The sequence below is a fragment of the Eleginops maclovinus genome, chromosome 3 (genome assembly GCF_036324505.1).
Source record: "Eleginops maclovinus isolate JMC-PN-2008 ecotype Puerto Natales chromosome 3, JC_Emac_rtc_rv5, whole genome shotgun sequence".
In the NCBI taxonomy this organism is placed as follows: domain Eukaryota; kingdom Metazoa; phylum Chordata; class Actinopteri; order Perciformes; family Eleginopidae; genus Eleginops; species Eleginops maclovinus.
In genome coordinates this window covers 17,016,983-17,042,013 of record NC_086351.1, presented here as the reverse complement: position 1 = coordinate 17,042,013, position 25,031 = coordinate 17,016,983, and the positions used below count along the sequence as shown (strand labels likewise).

At 40.6% G+C, this 25,031-nt stretch overlaps 2 protein-coding genes and 1 long non-coding RNA gene across 3 annotated transcripts in view; 2 read left to right on the top strand and 1 right to left on the bottom strand.

The window, feature by feature from the left end:
• Positions 1 to 875: 875 nt before the first annotated feature.
• On the top strand, positions 876 to 1,305 carry LOC134862212 (uncharacterized). The gene is made up of 2 exons (XR_010165476.1): positions 876 to 1,067; positions 1,251 to 1,305. It is a non-coding gene; the product is annotated as an uncharacterized LOC134862212 (long non-coding RNA).
• A 4,928-nt stretch (positions 1,306 to 6,233) lies between these two features.
• Positions 6,234 to 8,632, top strand: LOC134861706 (E3 SUMO-protein ligase ZBED1-like). Its single transcript, XM_063879122.1, has 3 exons — positions 6,234 to 6,528; positions 7,429 to 8,048; positions 8,219 to 8,632. The coding sequence occupies exons 1-3, from the start codon at positions 6,234 to 6,236 to the stop codon at positions 8,621 to 8,623; spliced, it is 1,320 nt and encodes a 439-aa protein (XP_063735192.1). The 3' UTR covers positions 8,624 to 8,632.
• A 7,089-nt stretch (positions 8,633 to 15,721) lies between these two features.
• Positions 15,722 to 25,031, bottom strand: part of ddc (dopa decarboxylase) — a 14,186-nt gene continuing 4,876 nt past the window's right edge. The window contains exons 5-14 of the mRNA XM_063879919.1: positions 24,928 to 25,031; positions 24,281 to 24,424; positions 23,705 to 23,771; positions 23,276 to 23,370; positions 21,812 to 21,879; positions 20,661 to 20,737; positions 19,673 to 19,692; positions 19,453 to 19,551; positions 17,571 to 17,672; positions 15,722 to 17,284 (exon numbers count right to left, since the gene is read on the bottom strand). The exon at positions 24,928 to 25,031 is cut by the window's right edge and continues 31 nt beyond it. Coding sequence (XP_063735989.1) covers positions 17,084 to 17,284; positions 17,571 to 17,672; positions 19,453 to 19,551; positions 19,673 to 19,692; positions 20,661 to 20,737; positions 21,812 to 21,879; positions 23,276 to 23,370; positions 23,705 to 23,771; positions 24,281 to 24,424; positions 24,928 to 25,031 — 977 coding nt within the window. The 3' untranslated portion in view covers positions 15,722 to 17,083. The remainder of the gene's footprint in view (positions 17,285 to 17,570; positions 17,673 to 19,452; positions 19,552 to 19,672; positions 19,693 to 20,660; positions 20,738 to 21,811; positions 21,880 to 23,275; positions 23,371 to 23,704; positions 23,772 to 24,280; positions 24,425 to 24,927) is intronic.

Here is a 25,031-nt window from a genome sequence, read left to right as displayed (position 1 = left end):
TACCTGAACTGTGCAGAAATACTGCGATGGTTTTTCATCACAACACGGTAACCTCTTAAGCCCAGACGCAGCAACTTGTAAGAAACAGTGTCTCAGGGCATGTTAACATTTAACAACCTATTAATGTGGCATACCCATTTAACGGGAAGAAAATCAGCTACCAGACTGTAGCGTCCCCGGCTAAATGATGGTCGAACTCTCAAACTGATGGTTCATATTCCTTTATTTGCGAACCGTGATCCATTAAAGAAACGCACCGTATGAACACACCATAAGAGCTATAAAGACAAAAGAAAAATACAGTTACCTTTCCTTTTACTTAAATGAAATTATTTTTAACTGCTTTTATCACATAAACAATCATGTAAGTTTACTCCCTTTTTCTCTATTCTAATTAAAAGACAATCTCCAATGGAGTGCTGTATTACCATGAAATAAACAGTTTTTAACCTTAGCAGACCTCACACAAAACAGACAAAATACGTCCTGTTGCATTAATAAAACAACCAACGAGTTAGCTTAGCTCCATCTCACTTCAATACAGACCGACACGGCAGCTCGGCCAATGCTAATAGTAGCTACCGCAAACCAACGGCAACCAAACTCGAGCCGGGCATAAAACATAGCATGAAAGGGTAACTAAAACAAACCTTGTGCCCCTTATTAGCCAGGTACTAGTGCGTTTCATGTATTTTCCTTTCTCTTTAGTTAGGCACACTTTTAGCATTGAAGCCACACTTTTCCAACTGCCGTTAGAATCCGAAGCACCGGATGTTCAGGATGTCTCGGCGAGACGCTTTCAAAATAAAAGCACTGAATATAACGTCTGCTTAATATATAAGAAATAATGACCTGTCCTTAACTAATGTGTCGCCATTAGGGCGATATATTTTGACTTTTATTTTGACACATTGAGAAAGAATACAAACTTTTACTTTGATACAATTTCCTGTAACTTCCTTACCACTTCCTGCCTTGTCATCAGTTACTTCCCACTCAGTTCCTATCTGTTGAAAACAGTTAATACTTAAGAATTCCTGACCGTGAAAGATGCTAGAAGCAAAGTCGTAAGTAAAACTCATTGTTAAGTTAAATAATTGATAGATTAAGTTAAGTTTAAAGTTGAAAGAGAAGGTAATAATAGTCTTAAAAGATCGTTTTTATTTACATGTATTTACAAGGATATTTCATAAGACTTCATGTGAAGCTGAACTTTATGTTAAAAAATGTCAAACTTTGTTTTGTTGCAGTTTTCACTCTGCCATGTAATGCTGGAATCTTCAGTAAACAACAGTGAAATGTTAACTACGACACAGACTCCTGGTTATTGCATCAGAGTTTAACTTGTTGGATAGCTTCAGTTGTTACACTGCAGTGAAGACAACACAACTAATGTTCAGAAACTAAATAAATAAACATAAAAACAACAAATGAAGTAATGTTCTAATCATATTAAAGGTCATTTACACTCCCACCAGATCATTACTCGTTTTCATCAATTATGGGATGTAAAGCATAAATGATTTCTACACCATGTGACCTTTAATTTTTAACGCTTGAGTCAAAAATGTCCATAAACTCTTCATACTGTAAAGGATATGGTTGTGGAGTGAAGGTGACGGTTAAACAGTCTCTAGGAGCAGGATCAGCTTCTGCACTGGATGTTCGACGACGGATGGCTTGCCAGAACGCTGTCCCTCCTTTCCTATCTTCTGATCGCCAACACAAATCTTCACTCTCCTCACTAGTCCATCTTTATCAGTCACTGTCTCTACAACTTTAGCCAACTTCCACTCGTTGCGAGGCTGATCTTCTGTCTTCTCCATCACAATGTCACCAACCTTGAGGTTTCTCCTTGGAGTATGCCAGCGTTGTCTGGTGGCGATATTATAGACATACTCTCTTCTCCACCGGCCCCAGAACTGCTTTGCCAGGTACTGAACACGACGCCACCTCTTACGAGCATACATATCCTCTCTGATGAATCTGCCAGGAGGTGGTAAGGCTGCAGTGGGTTTCATGGTGAGCAGGTGATTGGGCGTTAGCGGCTCTGGACTATCTGGATCATTTAAGTTGTCAACTGTGAGCTGCCTCATAAAAGAACGTCCGTAGAGAGGCATCGTCCAGCCTGCCTGATGAGGGTGAAAGAGTGGAACGAAGAACATTCCTCACCGTTCGGATCTGTCTCTCCCACACGCCTCCAGCATGGCTTGCATGCGGAGCGTTCATGCTGAAGTCGCATTGTTTCTCAGCCAAAAACGTAGTCAGACGATTAGCATCCACTTGCTTGAGAGCTTCATGTAGTTCGTTTTTAGCTCCAACAATGTTAGATCCTTGGTCGCATCTTATGTCACGTACTGCTCCTCTTATAGCAATAAAACAACGAAGTCCATTGATGAAGGCATCAGTTGACATGTCGTCTAACATTTCAATGTGGATAGCTCGACAGCAAAGGCAGGTGAAAAGCAGACCGTATCTCTTTTGTACCTTGCGTCCTTGTTTGGTGAGAAACGGACCGAAACAGTCCATTCCACAATAGGTGAAAGGTGGTGATGGATCCACACGCTCAGACGGCAAATCTGCCATTCGCTTCTGAGTTTCCGACATGTAACGCATTGATGTAGATGTGTTGCCACAGCTCTGTTGATTCCTGGAATCCAGAATCCATCTGATCTGATCTCATTAATAGTCAAGCCTTTTCCCTGATGTTGGACCTTCTCGTGACAGTGAGCAATTATTGCCTTGGTGATGTGATGATTCTTTGGTATAATGATTGGATGCTTCAGTGAGGTAGGGAGTGATGCATTTTTCAGTCTTCCTCCCACCTTGAGGATTCCATCTTGATCAAGAAAAGCATCCATCTGAAACAGTTTACTCTGAGAAGGAAGTTGAGTTACCTTACTGAGCAACTTTATCTCTTCTGGATACGCTTGTCTCTGTAAGTCTCTTATGATGATGCAGCGTGCGTCTTCTTGTTCTTGTACAGTGCTGTGGTCTGTTGACTTATCACTTCTGACACGACGAATGAGACGAGCGACAGCCTGGGTTGCTTTCGACCATGAAGAAAACCTTGATAAGCGGTCCGTGAGACTCAACTGTTCGACTGTCTGTGTGTTTAGAGTCTGAATCCTTTTGACTTCAGGATCTCCAATCTGTATTTCTTCGCTAACATCTGCAGCTGGAGGTATCTCTTTGTCCCATAGGAACTGAGGTCCTCTGAACCAGCTTGATGTGAGAATCTCACTTGCGCTTGAACCCCTAGATGCAAGGTCTGCAGGGTTGTCATTGGTTGAGACGTATCTCCATTGCTGAGGGGACGAGCTGAGATGTATTTTCTGTATCCGATTTGACACAAAGGTGTGAAAACGACGTGCCTCATTGTTGATATATCCCAAGACCAACTTTGAATCGGTCCAGAAATATTCAACAACATCTGTCAAACCGAGCTCCTCCTTCAGAGTGTTGCTTGCTGTGACTGACACGACAGCGGCTGCCAGCTCTAGCCTAGGGATTGTCGTGACCTTGATTGGAGCTACTCTGGACTTTCCCATAACCAGAGCACAATGAACACCTCCATCTTGATTCACCTGTCTCAAGTAGGAACACTGGCCATAACCACATGTGCTTGCGTCAGAAATGGTGTAGCTCCTTTCTCACAACTTGTCTGAAACCAGGGGGCACATAGCAGCGTGGTAGGGTGATTTCTTCTAAATCTGCCAGATCATTCTTCCAGCACTCCCATACTGGTTGCAGTTCACTGGGAAGGGGATCATCCCAGCCTGTGCCGTGCCTACACATTTCCTGAAGCACCCTTTTTCCAGTCAGCAGGAAAGGGGCAACAAACCCCAGTGGGTCGTAAAGGGAGGCAACCGTAGATAGTATACCACGTCGTGTTGCTGGTTGGTCTTTTGGGCAGACACGAAATCTTAAGGTGTCTGATTCAATGTGCCAGTGGATTCCCAAGGCTCTCTCTAAAGTCACATCCTTGGAAGACCAGGTCCAGAGCCTTCACTTAAGCAGCATGCTCAGATAGAGGTATACTCTCCAGCACAGATCTGTCATTACACATAAACTTGTGCAGTCTCAGTCCACCCATAGCACAGAGCCTCTGTGCTTCCTGTGCAAGCCGAATAGCATCGTCCACGTTTTCTATGCTGGTGACACCATCGTCAACATAAAAGTCTTTCATGTTGAACCGTGAAGCAAGGGGAAACTGACTCTCATTGTCCTAAGCGAGCTGTTTCAGTCCGTAGTTAGCACATCCTGGCGATGATGCAGCGCCAAAGAGATGAACTTTCATGCGGAACTCCTGTGGCCTTGCATCAAAGTTGCTATCTTTCCACCATAGGAAACGTAGATAGTCTCTGTCAGCTTCATACACGTAGAATTGATGAAACATCTTTTCTATGTCACACATCAGTGCAACATGGTGCTGTCTGAATCTGAGAAGCACACCATTCAGATTATTCAGCAGGTCTTGGCTTGACAGAAGATGGTCATTCAGGCTAGTTCCCCTGTACTTGGCCGAACAATCAAAAACCACACGGAGCTTGTCAGGTTTTTTGGAGTGGTACACTCCGTGGTGGGGGATATAGCATTTCTCTCCTTCCTTCCCTTGATCATGAACTTCCTCCGCCTCACCCTTTCTGATGATTTCATTCATAAACTTCACATAGTGTTCTTTGTACTTGTCATCCTTTACCAGCTTCCTTTTAAGGTGACCGAGCCGTACCATGGCTAGATGCTTATTGTCAGGGAGATAGGGTCTCTCTTTAAAGGGGAGTGGCATCTCGTAATGTCCATGAATGTTTCTCCTGATTCCTTCCTTTAACACATCCAGGAAGCAGATGTCATCTTGAGACACTGTCTTTCCGTCCTTGTCAGCATCTTTAAAATCAGACTCGAGAACCTTTATTGCCTCTGCTGGAGATACTGGAGGAAACTCTCTGACAGAAACTCTGTGGCACATATTGGTGATGCTTGGTGAGTAGTAGTGTGGTGACGAACAACCTACAATACTCCACCCGAGGTCCGTACAAACAGCATATGGCTCACTGTTTCCTCCTAGGATTACCTGCCGTGGTGCCAGTGCCCTTGAGCAATTGTAGCCGATCAGCAGACCGACTTCACACTCCAGCTGTGGTGGGATTTCATCTGCTATTTTGATGAGATGATTCCAGTGCCTTGCCGTTTCACAGGTAGGAATGTGTGTTCGATCCACCGGTATATAATCCTTGGTGTAGGCAGGAGGGAGATCAATGTGGATTGCAGAGCTGTAACCTCTCACTCTCAGACCTGACACTCTTTGACTATGCATTAATGCATCCTTTCCCATCATTGTCGTTAACTTCAGCCTTACAGGATGTGTCTTAGCTTGTAAACCTTTGCTAACTTCCTGGTCAATGAAGACTGCATCGCTTTGGGTATCAAGCAGCGCATAAACAAGTCTTTCCGTACCTGGATTGCTGACAGAGGAAACCCATACTGGCACGATCATTGAAGTGTTGGTGGACGATTCCTCCGTCCTCACACTGAGAGACAATGTGGTTGCCGTTTCCTCTGTGGTGTAGGGCTGAACGATCTATCGTTTTGGACCGAAAATCGCGATCTCAGACAACACGATTTTGGGATCGTCAAAGCTGCGGTTTTTGCTTGGTGCATATTAATAATAATAATGTTGTCAACAATTTCACATGAATGCCCAAGGCTGTGTCAGCTACCGATCAGAAAGCTGCAGGCTGCGCGTGACCAGATGACGTGTTCGCCACCCCAATCAGTGTGTAGCTCGTCATTCAATTTCAAGCATGGCTGAAGCAGTAGCAGAAGCGGAGCCGACAAAATTAATAGCAAAGAAAAACAGCACGTCGGTCATTTGGCAGTATTTTGGATTTGAGGCCACTGATGAACACCAGAAACAGGTGTTGTGCCAAACATGTCGTTTAAAAGTGGCTACATCGGCTGGCAATACCACCAATTTACATCGCCACTTGAGAATTCACCACCTGAACTTGTATGATGAGTGCATGGCGAAAAAGAACTGTGAAACATCAAGCAGCAGCGATACTTCGGTAAAACAGCCAACAATAACATCATTGTTCGCCAGTGTGACGCCTTATGAAAGAACTAGCCGAAGACACAAGGAGATTACCACCGCCGTAACGACTTACATATCGAAGGACATGGTGTCTGTAAACACCGTGACCAAAGACGCATTTAAACGTTTGCTACGCACAATGGATAAGAGGTATGTTCTGCCCTCCCGCACATACTTCAATCAAGTTGCCATCCCACAGCTCTACGCAGAATGTAAGGCCAAAGTTGTAAATGAGCTGGAAAACACAGAGTTTTATGCGTCAACTACTGATCTGTGGTCAAGCAGAACGACCGAGCCCTACATGAGTTTGACCGTGCATTTCGTCAACGCCAACTTCGAGTTGTGTAGCCGCTGCCTGCAGACAGCATACTTCCCCTCTGACCATACCAGGGAGAATATTGCCATGGGGCTGAAGGAGTGCTTGGCCAACTGGGGTCTAAAAGAAGAGGCCCAGACGTGCATAACAACAGACAACGCTTCAAATATGGTCAAAGCAATGGGACTTAACTAATGGACCAGACTGCAGTGCTTCGGACACAGGCTGCATCTTGCAATTGGTAAGTACAAGAATGTGTGTTTGTGCGAGTGTGTATGTTTACAAGGTTACTAAGTGTGAGAGTTTGTATTATCTGGGGACGAAGCGCCGAGAAGTTTGTTGTCAAGCTGTCGTTAGCTGACCAACTGTTAGCGCAATGCTACTTTAACATACTGTTTATCCTAGGGAGAAAAATTAACCCTTTCATCGGTAAACTTTGAAACCTCCCAATACTGCTTGCTTCTGTTTAACTGCGGATTGCCAAGGAACAGAGAGATGCAAGGCGGTCTCCCCTATTTTTGAAGCCCTTACTAATGGGTCAATGACGTGTAATTTTGCTGATTTATGTGTGTGTGTGTGTGTGTGTTCTTGTGTGTGTGTGTGTGTGGGTGCACATTTTAAGGATTAGGGATTAGTGAGGCCATGTAATGTGTGTTTCGGTGCGAGGGGGAAACGTGTTTTTGGTACAATAAACGGCTAACGTGTTTTAGTAGTAGCACATTGCTGGTTGTTGCTGGTGCAACATCAGCTGATGCCACTATACAGATTAAATGATTTTTTGGTTTTTAGTGGAATATCTAAGAAGCATATTAATTGCTTGTACATTAATTACCAATTACAAATAATTTATGGGCAATAACTTACTGTGGTAGTACCACCTGAAGTCTGCTGCTAAAAAAACGTCATTGAACTAAATACAAGATGACAACAGATGTAATCAATGGTATGTTATGAATACTGTGTTATGAGCTATCCTTATGGCTTTTCATACTGTAATACATGTAATGATTTCCCCCAGAAAATGCTGTCAAAGATGAGCAAAGAATCAAACGGACCACAGGACTTTGCAAGCAGCTGGTTGCGGTCTTCACTCACAGCTGGAAGAAGAAGGCGGCACTAAAAAAGGCACAGCAAGACTTGAACCTACCTCAACAGTCACTGGTCACTGAATGTCCGACACGATGGGGCTCCCGGCAGAAAATGATTGGGAGGGTGTTGGAGCAGAGCAAGGCACTGTGCCAGGTTCTGTCTGAAGACAGGAAGACGCTGCACCTGGTCCCCACTTGGCAAGACACAGATGTCCTTGAATCTGTAAACAATGCCCTCGGTCCTCTTCAGGAGTTCACAGACGCCCTCTCAGGTGAGGACTACGTAAGCGTGTCATACCTGAAGCCAGTGCTCCATCTCCTCAGAACAGCAACGCTTGCTGAAACTGACCAGGACACGAATCTCACCAAGGAGATCAAATCAAGAGCTCTCTACTACATTGAAGAGAAATACAGCGACCCAGTGACACAGGAGCTCTTGGACATCACATCCTTCCTTGATCCAAGATTCAAGAAGAGCTACATAAGTGAAGAGAATGTCCCATACATCAAAGACAGAGTGAAGATGGAAATGGAACAGGTGGCACAAAAGGTACGCTTTCCTTTTTCTTTGTTGTTTCAAAATAAAACAAAGTTGTATTTGTGTTTTTTATTTTTGAACTATACTCTACTGACATTTTAAACTTTTAGACAAAATGCCTCGTAGGTCTTAATCACAACTGATAGCAAAACATTGATGCCTCTTATTACTGTGTGTTGCAGGAGCAGAGGGCTTGTGTCACAACCCATCCCATGCCCCTGAGTGCAGAAGAAGAACCACCATCCACCTCTACAAAGCGAAAGCGGTCACTGGGCAGCTTTTTCAAGACCAAGGCGGTCCCTGCTTCCTCTACTGTGCAGTTGGAGGATACCATTAAAGCAGAACTGGACAACTACCTCATAACTCCTACCATTGATGGAGAGCAAGATCCACTGGCCTGGTGGAGAGTGCACAATGTCAACTTCCCATGGCTTAGCAAGTTGGCTCGTAAGTACCTTTGCATACCAGCAACGAGTGCACCATCAGAGAGACTGTTCAGTGCCAGTGGCAATATTGTCACATGTCAGCGTGCAAGTCTGAAGCCAGCAAAGGTTGACATGTTGGTTTTCTTGGCCAAAAATCTCTGAAGGGATGAAGGGGAAGATTTATTGATTTTTGTTGTTGTTCTTCTGCCCCTTACCCTGACATGTCTTTGTTCCATTAAAAAAGGTGTTCACTCTTTTTTACTTATCTTTTGTTTACAGACTAGATGTTAAATAATGTAACCAGTTAGACATCTTTTGTTGATGAGGAAAATGTAGGGTCATTTAAACTTTTTAAATTATTATTATTATTATTATTTATTTTTACTACCTTTACATTTCACTTCCTCTTGCCACTTTATCTGAAGAAGAAGCACAGGTTTCTGAATACACGGGTTGAATATCTGTAACTGCTGCTGATGTTGATGTTCATAAGCTAGCTCCTTTGAGCCATTTTGCACTACTTTTAAGGTAAGACTTATTTTTTTGCTCCACTTTGTTGTTACACTGAAACTTTTTGGAATAAAAAAAAACGTGGTTGAAATCGAAATCGCAATCTCTGCTAGAAAAATCGCAATTTCAATTTTTTCTTAAAATCGTTCAGCCCTACTGTGGTGCCTTGATTTGAGACTGACATAGGTTTGGCTTTAGTGTAGTTGTCATCATGGAGAAGCGTAGGATGTCTTCCTTTACAGCTATCACATGCGTGTCTATTGCGGCAGTCCTTGGCACTATGGCCTGTCCTCAGGCAGCCATAGCAAAGTTTCTTTTCTTTCACATATTTCCGTCGTTCCTCCAGAGCTTTCCTTTTGAACTCAGGACAGCGATGAAGATGATGTCTACTGTCTTGACAAAACATACATGGTTGCTTTAAACCTGTTCTTAACTGTCCTTGAGTTTCAGTCTCTGTAACTGCTTGTGTGTGATAAACACTGGACTTACACTTCTTTTCTTTCAGATGACGTGATGAGTTAGCCTCTGATGAGTGGAGAGCGTGGAATGAAGTAATAGGATTGCACGCAATCTCTGCCTCTGTTACGACGAAGAAGACAAACTCGTTGAAGCTGGGAAATTCCTGATCATCTCTCATGACTTGAGTGACTTTGCGGTTCCACTGTAATGCTCCCCAGTCAGGTAGCTTTTGAACCAGTTTCTGGTTTTCTTCACAATCGTTCAAAATGTTCAGACCTTTAACATAAGGCATGGCTTCCAGACATGAGTGTTTATAACCAGCAAATGCTCTGAGTCCCTCAGCATCTCTTGGATGGATCTTTGGCCAGTTTGCCAGTTTTTCCCTGAATGCTCTCTGTATAACAAAAGGCTGACCATACCGTTGGTTGAGACGGTTCCATGCATCTTTATAGGCTTCTTCGTCATTTCTATAAAATATGCCATCAAGTGTCTTTCGAGCTGGACCTCCTACATACTTTTTCAAATAATGCAATTTGTCAGCTGAAGAAATGTTCTTTTTATCTATGAGCGATGTGAAGGAAGCCTTCCACTCAATGAACTGGATAGGGTCACCAGTAAACACAGACGGTTCTGGCATTAGGAGCCTGTTCAGATGCTATGCTATCTTGGACTGCTTGAGCCAGGTAACTCACATCTGTCCGTGCAGGTGATGCTGCCACTGTGACATTAGTGGGCTGCTGGATGAAAGTTGAAGACACAGGTTGTTCAGGATACACATGCTGTTGTTCCCTTGTTCCCCTCTGATGAGCAGAATGAACACTAGCTTCCTGCATTACTTCCTGATCATAGGTTGTAAACCTAGCTCGTGCAGCTCTTATGTCCTTCTCTGCCTTTAATCTTTCCAACTTACGTTTTTGAGCTTCAAGTTCTCTCCTCTGTTGTGTCAGAGTGTTGGCTAGAACCTTTACTGGAGTGTTGACTTGAACGTGAAGCTGTGGATCCGTAGATGGAGTGAGCGTAATCTCTGTGAAGAAGCTCATGAAGGCGTTGCTTTACTGCTTCACTATCAAATTCTCCATCGATGCCTGAAATCCTTTCAATCTTAACAATGTCCCTTGTCACTGCTTCACAGGCATCAATACAATGTCTTGTCTCACTAGATGGAGTGAGGTGAGCTCTGATTTCCATATACATGTTTATAACATTGTTCTTTCCTTCTTCTAGTGTGTTTATAAGAGCTGCAATGTTACTCTCGGGAATGTTTACTTTTAGCTGCTCTCTAGCCTTATGTGCCTGGGTCTTCCATTGTTCATAAATGTGAGTCAACCTTTTCTCCTTTTTGTGAACCTCTTCTTTATGAAATGCAAGCATCCTCTCCGTGGGATTCCGTACGCGACCAGAGCAACGAAGTTCCTCCTCTTCATTATCTGTTCGGAGTCTCTGTCGTCTGGAGGTAAGTTTTCTGATGCTTCCATGTTGTGAGCAGGTGCCACAATCCTTGACCATTACATCGAGTCCCTCTGCAGTTGTCCTTGTTCAGCAGCATGGGGGGACTGATGAGGTGAAGCTCTTACTGTAGCGTCCCCGGCTAAATGATGGTCGAACTGTCAAACTGATGGTTCATATTCCTTTATTTGCGAACCGTGATCCATTAAAGAACGCACCGTATGAACACACCATAAGAGCTATAAAGACAAAAGAAAAATACTGTTACCTTTCCTTTTACTTAAATGAAATTATTTTTAACTGCTTTTATCACATAAACAATCATGTAAGTTTACGCCCTTTTTCTCTATTTTAATTAAAAGACAATCTCCAATGGAGTGCTGTATTACCATGAAATAAACAGTTTTTAACCTTAGCAGACCTCACATAAAAACAGATAAAATACGTCCTGTTGCATTAATAAAACAACCAACGAGTTAGCTTAGCTCCATCTCACTTCAATCAAAGCCCGTCTACGGAAAGCCCCTTCACTCTCTATTCACCCCCATTGTACCGAATTTGGCTGCAGTTCACCTAGGGGGCGATCGCGGGCGAGTGCAGAATACATGGACCCCTATGGAGCTAGGCGGCTAGCTACATCATTCTCCTAGCATATCGTCTACAAAATCCAAAATACTACTGTGGTTTCCGAGAGGTCGACAGGGATTTTTTTGTCAAAAGTGGAATAATCTGGGGGTCATAGCCTTTTGTTTTCTTACAGGTTGGGCAGTTGCGACCCAGGTTCTGCTAGCATCTGGCTAATGAAAGCCGATTGGTCAATGAAGAACTCACGACTGGTTACGACCGAAGAATACGCTTTGTGGTACCTGTCCACAGAACATCAACAACGCCAAAGCCCGTCTACGGATCCCATTTCTGATCTCACTTACAACTTTGGATGGATGACTTAAACAATATGTTAACATTATATAATCGACAAACTGTTTTCATACACGCTTGTATTAACTCGTCAGCATCATACTTTCACCAGTTAACCACACACTTTTATTGTCAAAGCTTTTTTTTCCTGCTGACCATATCTAACGTTAGCAAAGTTCCCTCTGGTAATAGTACTCACAGTGCTAATATAGCCAACTGAAGCAACCAAATAACGTATTTTTTCAAAAACGACATATTCACATCAGAAAGTCTTCATTAACACTTAATTGTTTGTTAAGATTTGTAAATTATGAGTATCAAATAATGTCACACCTTTTCAAAACATGTAGAGCCGAGTTCAAATCAGTCCCACGGAGCCAAATCAGCTGCGATCGTATGCAGCTGTTGCTGCGAGGGAAAGGAAAGGGAAGGAGAGACACAAGGTGCCGTAAAGCAATTTATCACGCATGACGTCATCCGATTTACAAAAACCTAATTTTAGTCAAAATCAAGCGAATATAAAATACTAGCTATGTGTCGTTTGTGAGGATTATCCATTCCATGTTTAAAAAACTATAGCAGTGATTTAAAAAAAAATTATATCCAAAGAAATGTAGGAATCTATGGGTGGGGCTCCATAGGACCACATTCATTCTGCACTGGCCCACCAGCGCCCCCCAGGTGCAGTACCATACCGGAACGGTTTTGAGAGTGAACGTTCTCGTCAATATTAAAAGTTCTCTGCTTCAATACAGACCGACACGGCAGCTCGGCCAATGCTAATAGTAGCTACCACTAACCAAAACACGTTCCATACATGAAACTATCAACGGCAACCAAACTCGAGCCGGGCATAAAACATAGCATGAAAGGGTAACTAAAACAAACCTTGTGCCCCTTATTAGCCAGGTGCTAGTGCGTTTCATGTATTTTCCTTTCTCTTTAGTTAGGCACACTTTTAGCATTGAAGCCACTCTTTTCCAACTGCCGTTAGAATCCGAAGCACCGGATGTTCAGGATGTCTCGGCGAGAAACTTTCAAAATAAAAGCACTGAATATAACGTCTACTACTCAATATATAACAAATAATGACCTGACCTTAACTAATGTTCAGAAACTAAATAAATAAACATAAAAACAACAAATGAAGTAATGTTCTAATCATATTAAAGGTCATTTACACAGACCATATTATTTTTACCAAAACGAAACATAATTCCAACACCAAGCATCTAAATCAGCACCGAACTAAAACGAGCTAACGCTACATAATACCGAGTGAGCTACCGCGATTTTTTTTACTTCATGCTATCTGCACAACCACATATCACATGAAGCCTGAGATTCCACGGAATTCATTGGTATAAGTGTCATCACTGTATGAACAAAACTTACTGAACTAGCAGCCAAGAAAGAGTAAGAAATCTGCTTCAGTTTACAGAGCCATAGCACAACAGTCTTTACTGTTTGTGATCAAAAGTTGTGTTCAAGGTCATGCAAACGCTCCTGAAGGTTAACCCGATGTCTCTGTGTTACTTTGACATGATTACTGATAATCTATCATTATTTATTTGTAATAAACCGGTTCAGCGCAACAAGCGATGACATTTTTTCAGTTTTTTTCAGGGGCGGGACATTTGACAAATCTCTAAGAGGTTGACCAATCACAACAGAGTCGCCAGCTAACCAATCAGAGCAGAGTAAGCTTTCGCAAAGGTGGGTGCATGGGCTCTTCAGAGCGTTTTCAGACGGAGTGAAAAGTGGTCATTTATGTACAGGCAGTGTGAGGAAAATAAAGCACTTTTTCAACATTGAAGCATGAAAACATGTCATAGTGGAGCAACAAAATACATATATGGACCTAAAAAGTAGCATAATAGGGGACCTTTAAGGTTCTTCTCTTAATTTATAAGGCCTTGCATGGTCTTGCACCACCTTACTTATCTGAGCTGATTACACTGTAGGCCTATAGACCAGCACGCCCTCTTCGGTGTCTCAATGCTGGTCTCCTGGTCATTCCACCAGTTAACAAAAAATCAGTTGGCTTCAGAGCATTTACCTACCATGCCCCTTATCTCTGGAATGGCCTTCCATTAAACGTGAAAGAAGCACGGTCAGCTGAAAACCTACCTTTATTCATTACATTACTGCCTTCCCTAAAATTCAGCCTGGCTTATCACCTTTTAACATTTATTTAACATTGATATTTTTAATGTGGTTCTTTCTCGTTTAATTTGTATTAGTGTAAATTGATTGATTGCTGTATGTTCTGTATTAACTGTAAAGTGTATGGGGCCATGCTTCATGATGATTCTGCAGTTTAAACAAAAATTAATTGAAAAAATTTGATTGATAGTTTTGCTGCTATATAGGCTTAGATTGTCGGGGGACACCTTAATTCTTTCTTCCATGTCTCTGTACCTGTCTACCCTCATGTTCCAAATAACCCAACTTCCTCAAAATGTATTTTTGGGGTCTGTCTATGCTGAGATCCTGAGTCAGGGCCGTTACTGTTGCTGTGGTCCTGCCTGATGCCCGCCTTACTACTACTTTGATGGCTGCCATAGGATTGCTGACATCCACCTGGACCCATCATCTTCTTAGTTAGACACATTCATTCTCCAGCATTTTGGACTACCTATGTTGCAAGTGTATTATCTCTTTATTTTAATCATGACATCTATTGCACTTCTGTCCATCCTGGGAGAGGGATCCCTCCTCTGTTGCTCTCCCCGAGGTTTCTGCCATTTCCCCCCCGTAACTCTGGGGTTTTATAGGAAGTTTTTCCTTGTAGGATGTGAGGGTCCAAGGACAGAGGGTGCCGTATTCATATTCTGTAAAGTCCACTGAGACAAATGTAAAATTTGTGATATTGGGCTATATAGATATACTTTGATTGATTGTGACCAGAAGCTTCTGAGTTTTTACTGGGGAATTGTTTAATCATCATATTCAGACATCACATTCATACTTACATCAACAAGACATATTGTGTAGAATTATTGAGGCCTTAAAAATAAATTTCTTCTCCACATTAAACGTGTCTACCACACATTCTTTATGACTTTTAATGTTCCCAAGGTCTCTACAGAGGCTTTGAGATAAAATGTTGCAAAAAAAACCCTGCAAAAAAAACATCCCTTTACTTTTATCCCTCTGTGTGCATTTAAGCACTGACGTCTCACTCAATAAACCAAGCAAACAGAGCGTCTTGCAAAAGCACATATTTTATTTATATGGCCAAGAGCACTATCAGAAGCATTTGAACTTGCACCCCTGTGAAGCATTGTTATATCCCATGTGTGCCATTATCCTAGTTTACAGTTTGGTCTGGGCAGACAGTCCATATAGACTTGTCTCCTGGCATTTTCTCAACCAGCTGTATGATTAATAATAAATGTAGCTTTTGAAGCAAGTGAATGAGCAGACCAATACTGTTGAACAGTAATCAGGTGCTAAGAATTAACCTCTACTACTGAATCCTTATCTGCATTTATAGTACACTGGCCTTTGTCATCAGGGATTATAGGTAGGTTGCTCAGAGAACCTCCAAGAAGTGGCACAGCATAATGGTTGCTGTGCATGTGTGTGTGCGTGCATGTGTGTGTGTGTGTACACCTGTCATCTTTAACTGAGTACACTGCAGTAGAGGGAAAGCAGGGCTTTATCACACAGAATTTTTATTCAACACTCTTTCAGTGACTACCAGGAAAGATAACCACTGGTTGCATCTATAGTTGTTGGTGGTGCCGAACATGTTATGCTCACTGTTTAATCCATGATCATGTTGAGTTGTTGTAACAGTTATGTGCAGACCTTTTCATACTGTATGTATGTTAAAACACCACAGCAACCCTTTTCAATATCTACATCGTGACCCTGATATATTCTAAACCTTTAATGATTATTTAAAAAGAGAGATTCAAATGCCGTGCAGACCAGAGTAGACTTTATTGAAACTAACCCCTACCATTGCATGAAGCACACCGCCAAGCAAGAGAGTAGTATACTTTGAAACATTCATATGAATTGACAACAAGGTTTGATGAGTTCATGCCACAGAAATGCAATTCTTCTCCTGGCAGACAAATATGAGGGATAAGAACTCAGACACAAAGGTGACACGTTTTATCGACAGACAGGAGACTAGCCTTGTTCTAATTGTTTTACATTAATCATTAGAATCTTTTTTTTAATCCCGAGGCTTACACAAGCAGTGAGAGACAAATGTTGTGAAGGATCCTACATTACTGGAACACACAATGCTAAACTGGAATGACCTTGAATTCATCAAATCCTTAATAGACAGCGTGTGGTCCCAGTATGTTTTTTTTTACCACAAAATTCAAAGCTTATTTGATTTATTTTTCTCCCGACACAGAAAAACAATACTTATGTGTAATAATCTGTGTCACAAATACATTCCCTGTTTCACTTCAATGATTGAGAATGCACTCAGTAATACTGGTCTTCTGTGCATAAGACACTATTGAAATAATATAAAATATTTTTTTAAAATAAAACAATATACCTTGCCTGCCATCATATATTACACACTAGTGCTTTTGCCAATAAGGTCATAAATAAATGAATGCACTTATAATAGGGTTATACCTGATTAGTAGGAGCAACACATTATTTGCCTTCACAGGCTTTATGAAGCCCTCCACAAAATATATCTCCAAATAACATGAGCAATGGATAAAATAACTTTTTCACACAATTACAACTTAAGCGTACCACTTAACATAGACATCAAATAAACAGCACCCTTAGAAAATTACAAACACACACATACTCCGAAAATTAGGTCAGACATAAAATGTGCAATATTAACACAAAAACTTGCTCCAAACCAATCACAATTGTGTTTATGTAGAAGACACAGAAGCGGCATAGACGGTTAAAATATCAGCATGATTGCATTATGATGAGGGCCATTACATATTCATTAAACAGTGACATTTAAAGTGAAGTCAATGGGGGGAGAAGTTGCAGATTGAAAATGTAACATTTTAATGTGTATTATTTTCTTGCATACACATTTGTTTTTTTGTAGATTTATAGTTAAAAGAAATTCACACACAATAATTTGCAAAATCCGCAAAATATTGATGGTATTTCCTGGACTAGATAACTTGGATTCAGACAGACTGTTACCAGACTGCGTGAGTTATGGAGTCATTATTCATTCCCTTTATGACATTTTTTACCTGCAACATGATTTTTGTACTAACTTTGGTCCTGCTTTCAGAATCAGAGTGGACAGCCACTTTACAGCCTTTTTGGTTAATGCTTGGATTCCAGCAAAAGCTCAGTGGTGAGCTTCGCGATGTGCTGCCATGCATGCTGGATGTGTCTTGAGTCAGTACTGCGTGCACAGATGGCAAAGCGCAGGACAAAGCGGCCGGAGAGCTGGCAAGGCACCAGATGGATTTCTCTGCTCTTGGTGATCCTTTTCAGCAAGAGCTCGCTCAACCCATTGGAGCCCTGAAAGGAGGGGAAAAGGAAGAACAAAACAATCACAGTGGGTAGATATACTGTACCATAGTATGGATTTTGGTCTTGTGTAGACACTGGGTTACTGGGTTAAAATATTGATCATGATGCCATTTATAAGGTTTGCTAACTGGGAGCTCTATATTCACTCAGAACAATATTGAACAATATGTATATTACTTACTGCCAATACTGTACAACAACAGTTTCACAAACAGAAGAGGAATGACTACACTGGATCAAGTAAATGTAGTCCTTAGATGTTGGATGTGCTTACCTTGAGCCTGAAGCAGACCAGTCCCATGATGACCTTTGCACAGATCTCAAACCTGTTGTCTGCTTGCACGAGACACTCAAACTCTTTGGCCAGGGTCACTTGCTGTAAAGAGAATACACAATCTATAATCTGCTATGACTCATGCACATTTTGTTAAATGTCCCTAATAATTTACTGTGCATGTAGATTCAAGTATATCTGCCCAACCTTTTTCATATAACCTCTGTGAGACAATATTTGACAAGCAACGCTGCTAAATGTTGTAATTTCAATGATGTTCACTAGATGGCGGTGCTTGATTATTATGGCTTTCAGCCATACAGATCGGAGAGTTTTCCCACTGGTTAAAAAAGAAAAGGAAAAACACGTTTCCAACTGGTTCAGTCTATAGCTCTCTTTACTGTAACACCCTTGCTATAATTTCAATGCGATCATTTGAAACTATTGATGAACAAACCCTTCTGATTCAAGGTTTTTTTTTGCAGGATAGAACACAGTAGGAAGCACTGGCACCAGTAACCATGACAAAGTGTGTATCATGTTCGGCTTCCATGAAAATATTCACATTCCTTTTTACACATTTTGAAATAGCAACATATAACCAAAGAGATGGTGGAGCAATCAACTTGTAGCACATTCTTTCATCTAATCACAATTGCAAGGAGGAACTTCACTTTCCTGCTTTCTAATAAAGCTGATTAAAGGCATAAATGACCAACGGGTTGACAACAAACTTGTTTTCTCATTCCCAGCCAGTAATTCACCATCACTCAGAGGTGTTTACAAGCCAATATACTATAATGACCTCATTGTCTAATTACTGTACGCTAGGTAAGACTCACATTCCACATGCCTTTGAGATTAAAAAGCTTTATTTACAACTTTTTCTCATGGAATGAAGAGTCATTAGTTATTAGTTAAGAAACAAAGTAAATGTGTTTTTCCCCACTAGGAAAAAAGAAACTTCAGTTCATCAGGCATTCTGTATTTCCATTTGTAGGCTAAATATTCTTTGATTAGATTCAAAGGAACAAACATACAGATCAAACTGTTGAATCGAATCAAGAGGACGGATGAACAGTGGAGTAGTGTGTCATGGTTTATGTCCGCAGGGCTCACTGCTGCTGCTGCCGCTTCATTTTATATGGAAGTAAACACAAAACAGGTTCATTTGATTGACAGAGCAGACTGGAGGGAGGAAGAGGAATATGAAAGGGGGCAGAGAGAGGCATGGAGAAATGGATGGGCGTTGGAGGAGAAATATAGGAAAATGTTGCTATAAAAAGAAGATGCAGACCAGACATGTACGACTGACAGGATACACTTATGGAGGCAGAGATGAGGCCAGGGAATAAACTTTAGTGCTAATGAAGATTTTGTTGGGTGAGGCTATGTGATCAGCACAAGTGTTGTTTTTATTCAGAAGTAAATATTACTAAGATAATAAAAAAAGGGGAGCCAGATTGCTTACTATGTCAGCACTGTGCTCATGTTTTGGTCATTTATAAATGAGATGAAGTTAATAACACTACAGGATTTCCACACTTCCATTTATGATGGCATATAGGCTAGTTGGTTTATCAACGGCTTTATGAAGAAATGTTCCCAAAACTGTACCACCACAGGCTTTAATAGCAAAATAAAACAATATACTGCTATGTAAATGTACATATATGTCTATTAATGTGTCATTAAAACTATTACATACAACTATCTTAATTAACTGGTGAGAGAAATGAGAACATATTTTCATGTTCCTGAATCAACAGAACCTATAAACAGAATTTCTCTCAATACTTTCAGAGAGAAATGTTAAGATTTTGACCCTTAAAGAAAATTTCAGAGCAATGATACATGATGGATTATTCAGCTGGTGTCCTACCTTGCGTATATGATCCTGTAGACCTTGGAGCCCATACATACGGAAGACAAACCACATCTTTAGTGAGCGAAATCTCCTGCCAAGTGGAATCTGCCAGTGCTACAGGACATAGGAGGTAGAGAGTACAATATAGGTTTAACCCTATATGAGTTTTAAGGTAATTTGGAACATTTCATTAATTGCAAATTGTGGACATTTATTTATTGAAGTTTTATCTTACCCTATAATCTGTGATCAACCCTGTGAAAGAAATAACATTTGTGTTAAAAATGTAACATCATACACTTATAGTTCACAATGTTTAAGCAACTTTTTAAAGCTATTTAAGGATTATTGTTCTGGTCATGACATTCAAAACAAAATTGCATACTGAAAAAAATATATTATTTTAAGATAGCAGACTTAGACAAAAAAAAGCTGGCAACCATAGAGTGAAATGAAAAAAGCTCAGCCAGGCCATACTGGCTACAGATACAGAAAGCTCATCTCTTTTTAGCTGGTGCTAGAAACCACCAATTAGATTGAAGATTCCAGATTGTGTGAGCAAAGCATGGCAGGCTTTATGAGGTTCCTCAGTGTGTGGTGAGGTAGCTTTGTCTTTCCCTCTGTGTGCTTCTGTGACAGACAAATTACAGTGCAGCTCTGAGCCCATCTGCAGGCTCGAAGCATGTAAAAAAGACACACATAAGACAAACACACAGAGACATTCATTCATATTATATATGGGGGATTTCTTTTTTTATGTTAAGCCTAATTTAAATGTGTCCTATGTCTTTGGTCACAAAGGTGAAACTTAGCTTTGTCTATAGTTGTGAAATTATTAAAACTGCTCACAGAAGCCAACATAGAGTTCACACACACACACAAATACACAAATCATTATTAACAGAATGCATTTCCTAACAAGGTTAAACTAAGTCTAAGTTTACAAGAACACTCTCGTACAACGGTCTGGTTGTCAGACATTCACCTTCATGCTTATTAAGGCTGGATAGGCTTCACAACACTGAGTTTTGAGAGGTTGGTGCATGCTTCAGCAGTTAATGTTTAATCGGAAACATGGCTCAAACTATCAGCCATATTCACAACTAAACAAAAACAAGGTTAAAAGTGTGCCTTGTTGTCATTCAGGTTCTGCTGTAGATCCAAAGTCAATTCAACCTTATCTGTGATCATTGATTCAAGTTCTTTCAAGTGAATGATCATACCGGACTCCTGGTTTTCGTGTTTCAAGTAGAGTGGTTCCATTTTGAAGGCTCCAATAATTGCCTCTCTCTTCTTCACCCTGTTGATAGACAGACAGAGAGAGAATGTTTACATCAAATATTATCTGACAGTTTTACAAGGGCAAAAACATTTGTATAGATTTGGCACCATATTAGTAATAGTTTAGTGCTCTAGTTTAATGTATGTCTTAAATGACCAGATCGTAATACACTATAATATTAGTATGTTGTACTGATTTACACAGGGTATTCTTAGTGTCTAAATATACTGCATTAAGTAAATAAATAGGAAAATGTGTCATACTGTGTTGAACAAAATGTGTAATTAACTTTGACTTTGTCCACAGTTATCCTGTGAGCAGTCACAGACTGAGCCAGAGCTGATGGAAAAAGGGTTTATACCCTCTTCCCATCCCCTTCTGTCTGGGTTTGATTCACCTCTGTTTCCATCTTGTGCAGAGCATGTCTCGTTTTGTTTGCTGCTGACAGAAGGGGCAGATGGGAGGCATAGTTCTATTTTTACTGTGCAAATGATTGAGGTGTAGATGGATACCGGGTTTAAATGGATTACTCCTTTATTCTTTATGGGACAATGAGTCACTCTGACCATATTTGGTAAATATTCTGACAAAATAAGGAAGGTGCAATTGTCGTGGCCCATGAACCTGCAGCTGGCTACAGGATCTTCCACATCTTTGTAATATTTTCAACAAGTTAAATAACACACATATCCCCCATGGAGTTTATGATTATAATATGTTTGCTGATAATAAAAATCAACAAAGTATAATCAAGGACAATACATTATTATGTCAAAAATGCTTACTCATATGCCCTTTTCAAATGTCCTTTCTTTACACTACAGTTCATTACAGTACATCATTTGATAATAATGTGACTTGAACAATCTCCTTTTTGTTGACGTCATTGGCTATCAATTTGTATCAGACAGACATCAGTATGTTTTCTTTAAATGTTACAAAGGAAATATGAGCCCTGTGCCCTCTTAAATGTTATAACACATTTAAGGTCTGTCCTTTCCGAACCCTCACAAAGCAACATGTTAAATGTTAAAAAAGAGGGTTGATAAATCTCGATTAGTGTCACAAGCTTTGATGAAATGTATAAGTTACCACATTGTAGAGCAATCAAAGTTGACCAAAAGCCACTTGTGTGGGTTGAAATTGAAGGAGTCGGCAAACTTTAGAAGAAAAGAGAATAAACAATAGTAATGAATCAAGTTAGATTTAACATAACTTTGTATGAAATATTGAAAATAAAAACAAAACATTCATGAATTTACTCAATATTAAATTAATTCAATATCAGTGTCTTAATGATTGATTATAAAAGTACTAATATTATTTATGTCACACACATTATATTACATCTTTATTTACCATTACTGACGCAGAGACAACCTTTTCACTAACAGCATTATCTGGACTAAAGTAACCACAGTTTATTTGAAATGCAAAGGAGGAACGCTCAGCAAGCAGCTGGCAGAGCGCAGGGAAAGTAACCCTTTCCTGGCAGCGTTTATTCAAAGAGAGACAAACCTTTCCTAATCTGTTCTCATCTCTATGTTGGCTATCTTTTGTAATATCCTTTTTCGCTACCTCCACAAAATGCAATAACACAGCGTAGAGAGACAATGTGAGACAGACTCCTGGCTGACAGTTGCCATGCTGACTGATTCAAAGGGGGCTGGTTTCCTGCTCGCCCATCACTCATATCCTAGCAACCAGCCCACCAGCAGTGCTGCACTCTCATCCTAAAACACACACCATCTTTATGTCCTCATTGGATAATTCAAATTGACCTTTTATTACTCCAAATGTATATATTATAACTACAATATTGGTGAAACGTAATGGATTCTACCATATATAACAACATGTGGATAAAATAAATTGATTTTTATAATAAGTAATCCCCTCACCACTTCCCTATAGAAGGACCAAGATACTAATTCCAATACAATTCTAGAAAATATAAAAGTGCAAGTATAAGAGGAAAATGTTTTCCAATAGCTTATTTCAGATGCAACAACAGTTGGTCTTTACAGTCAATTCGATTTCTCAGTCTTCCCACCAACATTGTTTGAACTTGTGTGGCTAATAAACAGTGATATATAAAGGTCTAACGCTGCCTCAGGAAATTACTTTGTCCTTATCTCTGCGTCTCTGCACGGCTCGGGGAGCAACAGCTTCCTCGGCAGCTTCAAAAGGCAGATTGATGCTGCTGCGCCAATGCCGATTGCTCGGCCTATTACTCACTCATGCATGCTTCCTCCTTGACATTAACATTATGACATTTTCAATCAAAAAATAAAGCAGCTGGATATAATCAGCACACAGTTAGTGTTGCCTTTTAAAGATACTATGAGAGATATTTTACAACCAATTGAACAGAAATAGGCTGTTTTCTTCCTCAGCATCTAGACAGGTGGATGCACACTTCAAATTTTGACCACACCAAATTAGGTCTGTTCTGCACATATTGGGAGAATAGAGATTAAAACCATGTCAGAGCTGAATAACTAAACATCATTACTAATTGCTCAGGAACGCTTGGATAATTAATATGCCATTCACCTCGATGCCATTCAACAAAGGTCTAAATTCAGGACAGATAAATGCACTCCCGGCATATGCTGCATCAATGTGCATCCACATATTTTCTTCATTGCCTGGAACAGATAAAAGCACAGTGGATATTAACATCTGGAAAATAATAACATTTGTCAATCAAGATTTAATAACCAGGGATATAAAATTGGATGCATGAATTTCTGCACGTGTTCAGAAGTTGCGGATCATTTGTACTGAATACTGAAGGAAGATACTGATTTTGGAAACTGTCTGAATACATTTTTTGTCTGTTTCTCAATCACAGAAACAAAGCATACTTGATCCCCTTCCGTTGCTCCTTAAACCAAAGTGTGTGTTGTGCAATGAAGCTGAAAGAGCTTTACAATCCATTTCCTGTTGTAAATAAAAACAAATTGTGTGTGCTTGACTCACATATTGGCCCCAGCTCGGTGGTGTGATCAAAAGCACATGATGGGGTGGTGCCAAGGGTTGCACAGAACTGAAAAAGACAGATATACAAATCATTAATAGCCTGAAGGTCTTTGTTATCTGTACAGTTATCACAACGATGGCAGTCTCTATCATATAAATTACAAATTGACACTTATTTCAGCTACGTGCCGTATCACCTTTATCTAATTCCTTTTATATCCTAATTTAAATCTGGATCTCTCTGATGGTTTAGCGCTTTTGGACCATTTCAGCCTCCTGTTTTTCCCTGATAGTGATTTGTGAGACCATCTGAGACCGGGGTTATTGCCCTTAACCTGATAGACATACATTAGGTTCAACACAAACAATGTTATCTTTCAGCAGAAGCCTCAGGGTGAGCATAGCAGCATCACACACGTTGTATCATTGCAGCTTTTCCCTCAGTTGTGTGTGTTTGTTAGATTTACATGTTCGCAAAGCAAAGAACTGACAGACGTATGTATCTCAATGGTAAGATCACCCATACCTAATGTTGCAAATGGGATGAAAAAATGGTGTCTGTTTTTATTCTCTTACATAGAAAGGGATTAGTCCAGCTGCTTTGTCCTGCTCCAGCATCTTCTTAAGCATGGCTCCTTCTACAGCATAGCTGTTGTCTGTAGGAACCTTTTTCATAATCACTCCAGCAATCAGAGAAGCACGCTCCACTGAGGAATGAGCCTTAGGAGGAAGAAAATGCAACATGTTGTAGAAATGCATTGTAAGCACGATGAACCCCCTCCAGCTTTTGGTAAGAAGATAAATCCATCTTAACTTCACAACACAATAGATGAGTGTGCTGAAAGAAATACACACAAGGTTTAGACACCTGGATATTATGTTTGGTGTTTGCTAGTAGAAACACAAACTGCTGTCCCTGTAAAGGTCTATGTGGCCCTCAGGCAACTCCCTAACCCAATCACAGTCAGCCTGGTATTAAATCTGATCAGAGTTAGCTACTGCCTTGACCCTCTGTCTCGCTAAATCACTGAAAATCCTTTTTACTGTTACTGAAAAAACCTTTAATGAAGGAAGTTTACATGAACAATATTTTGAGTAACACTTTAGATATAGTAAATATTAAATCGGCATCAGTAAGAGGGCGTAAGGACTCAGTGAGAGTAAGCTAAGGCTGTGCATTAAACAGGAATTCTGTAAGATTGTAAATATCTGTTTGTGCTTACCTGCTCAGAAGTGTACGCCACCAGTTTAGAGAGGATTTCAGCCTCTGATTTTTCAGGATTGGAGGCTTGAATGCAGCGGACTGCTTTACAGCGGGCGGCAAGCA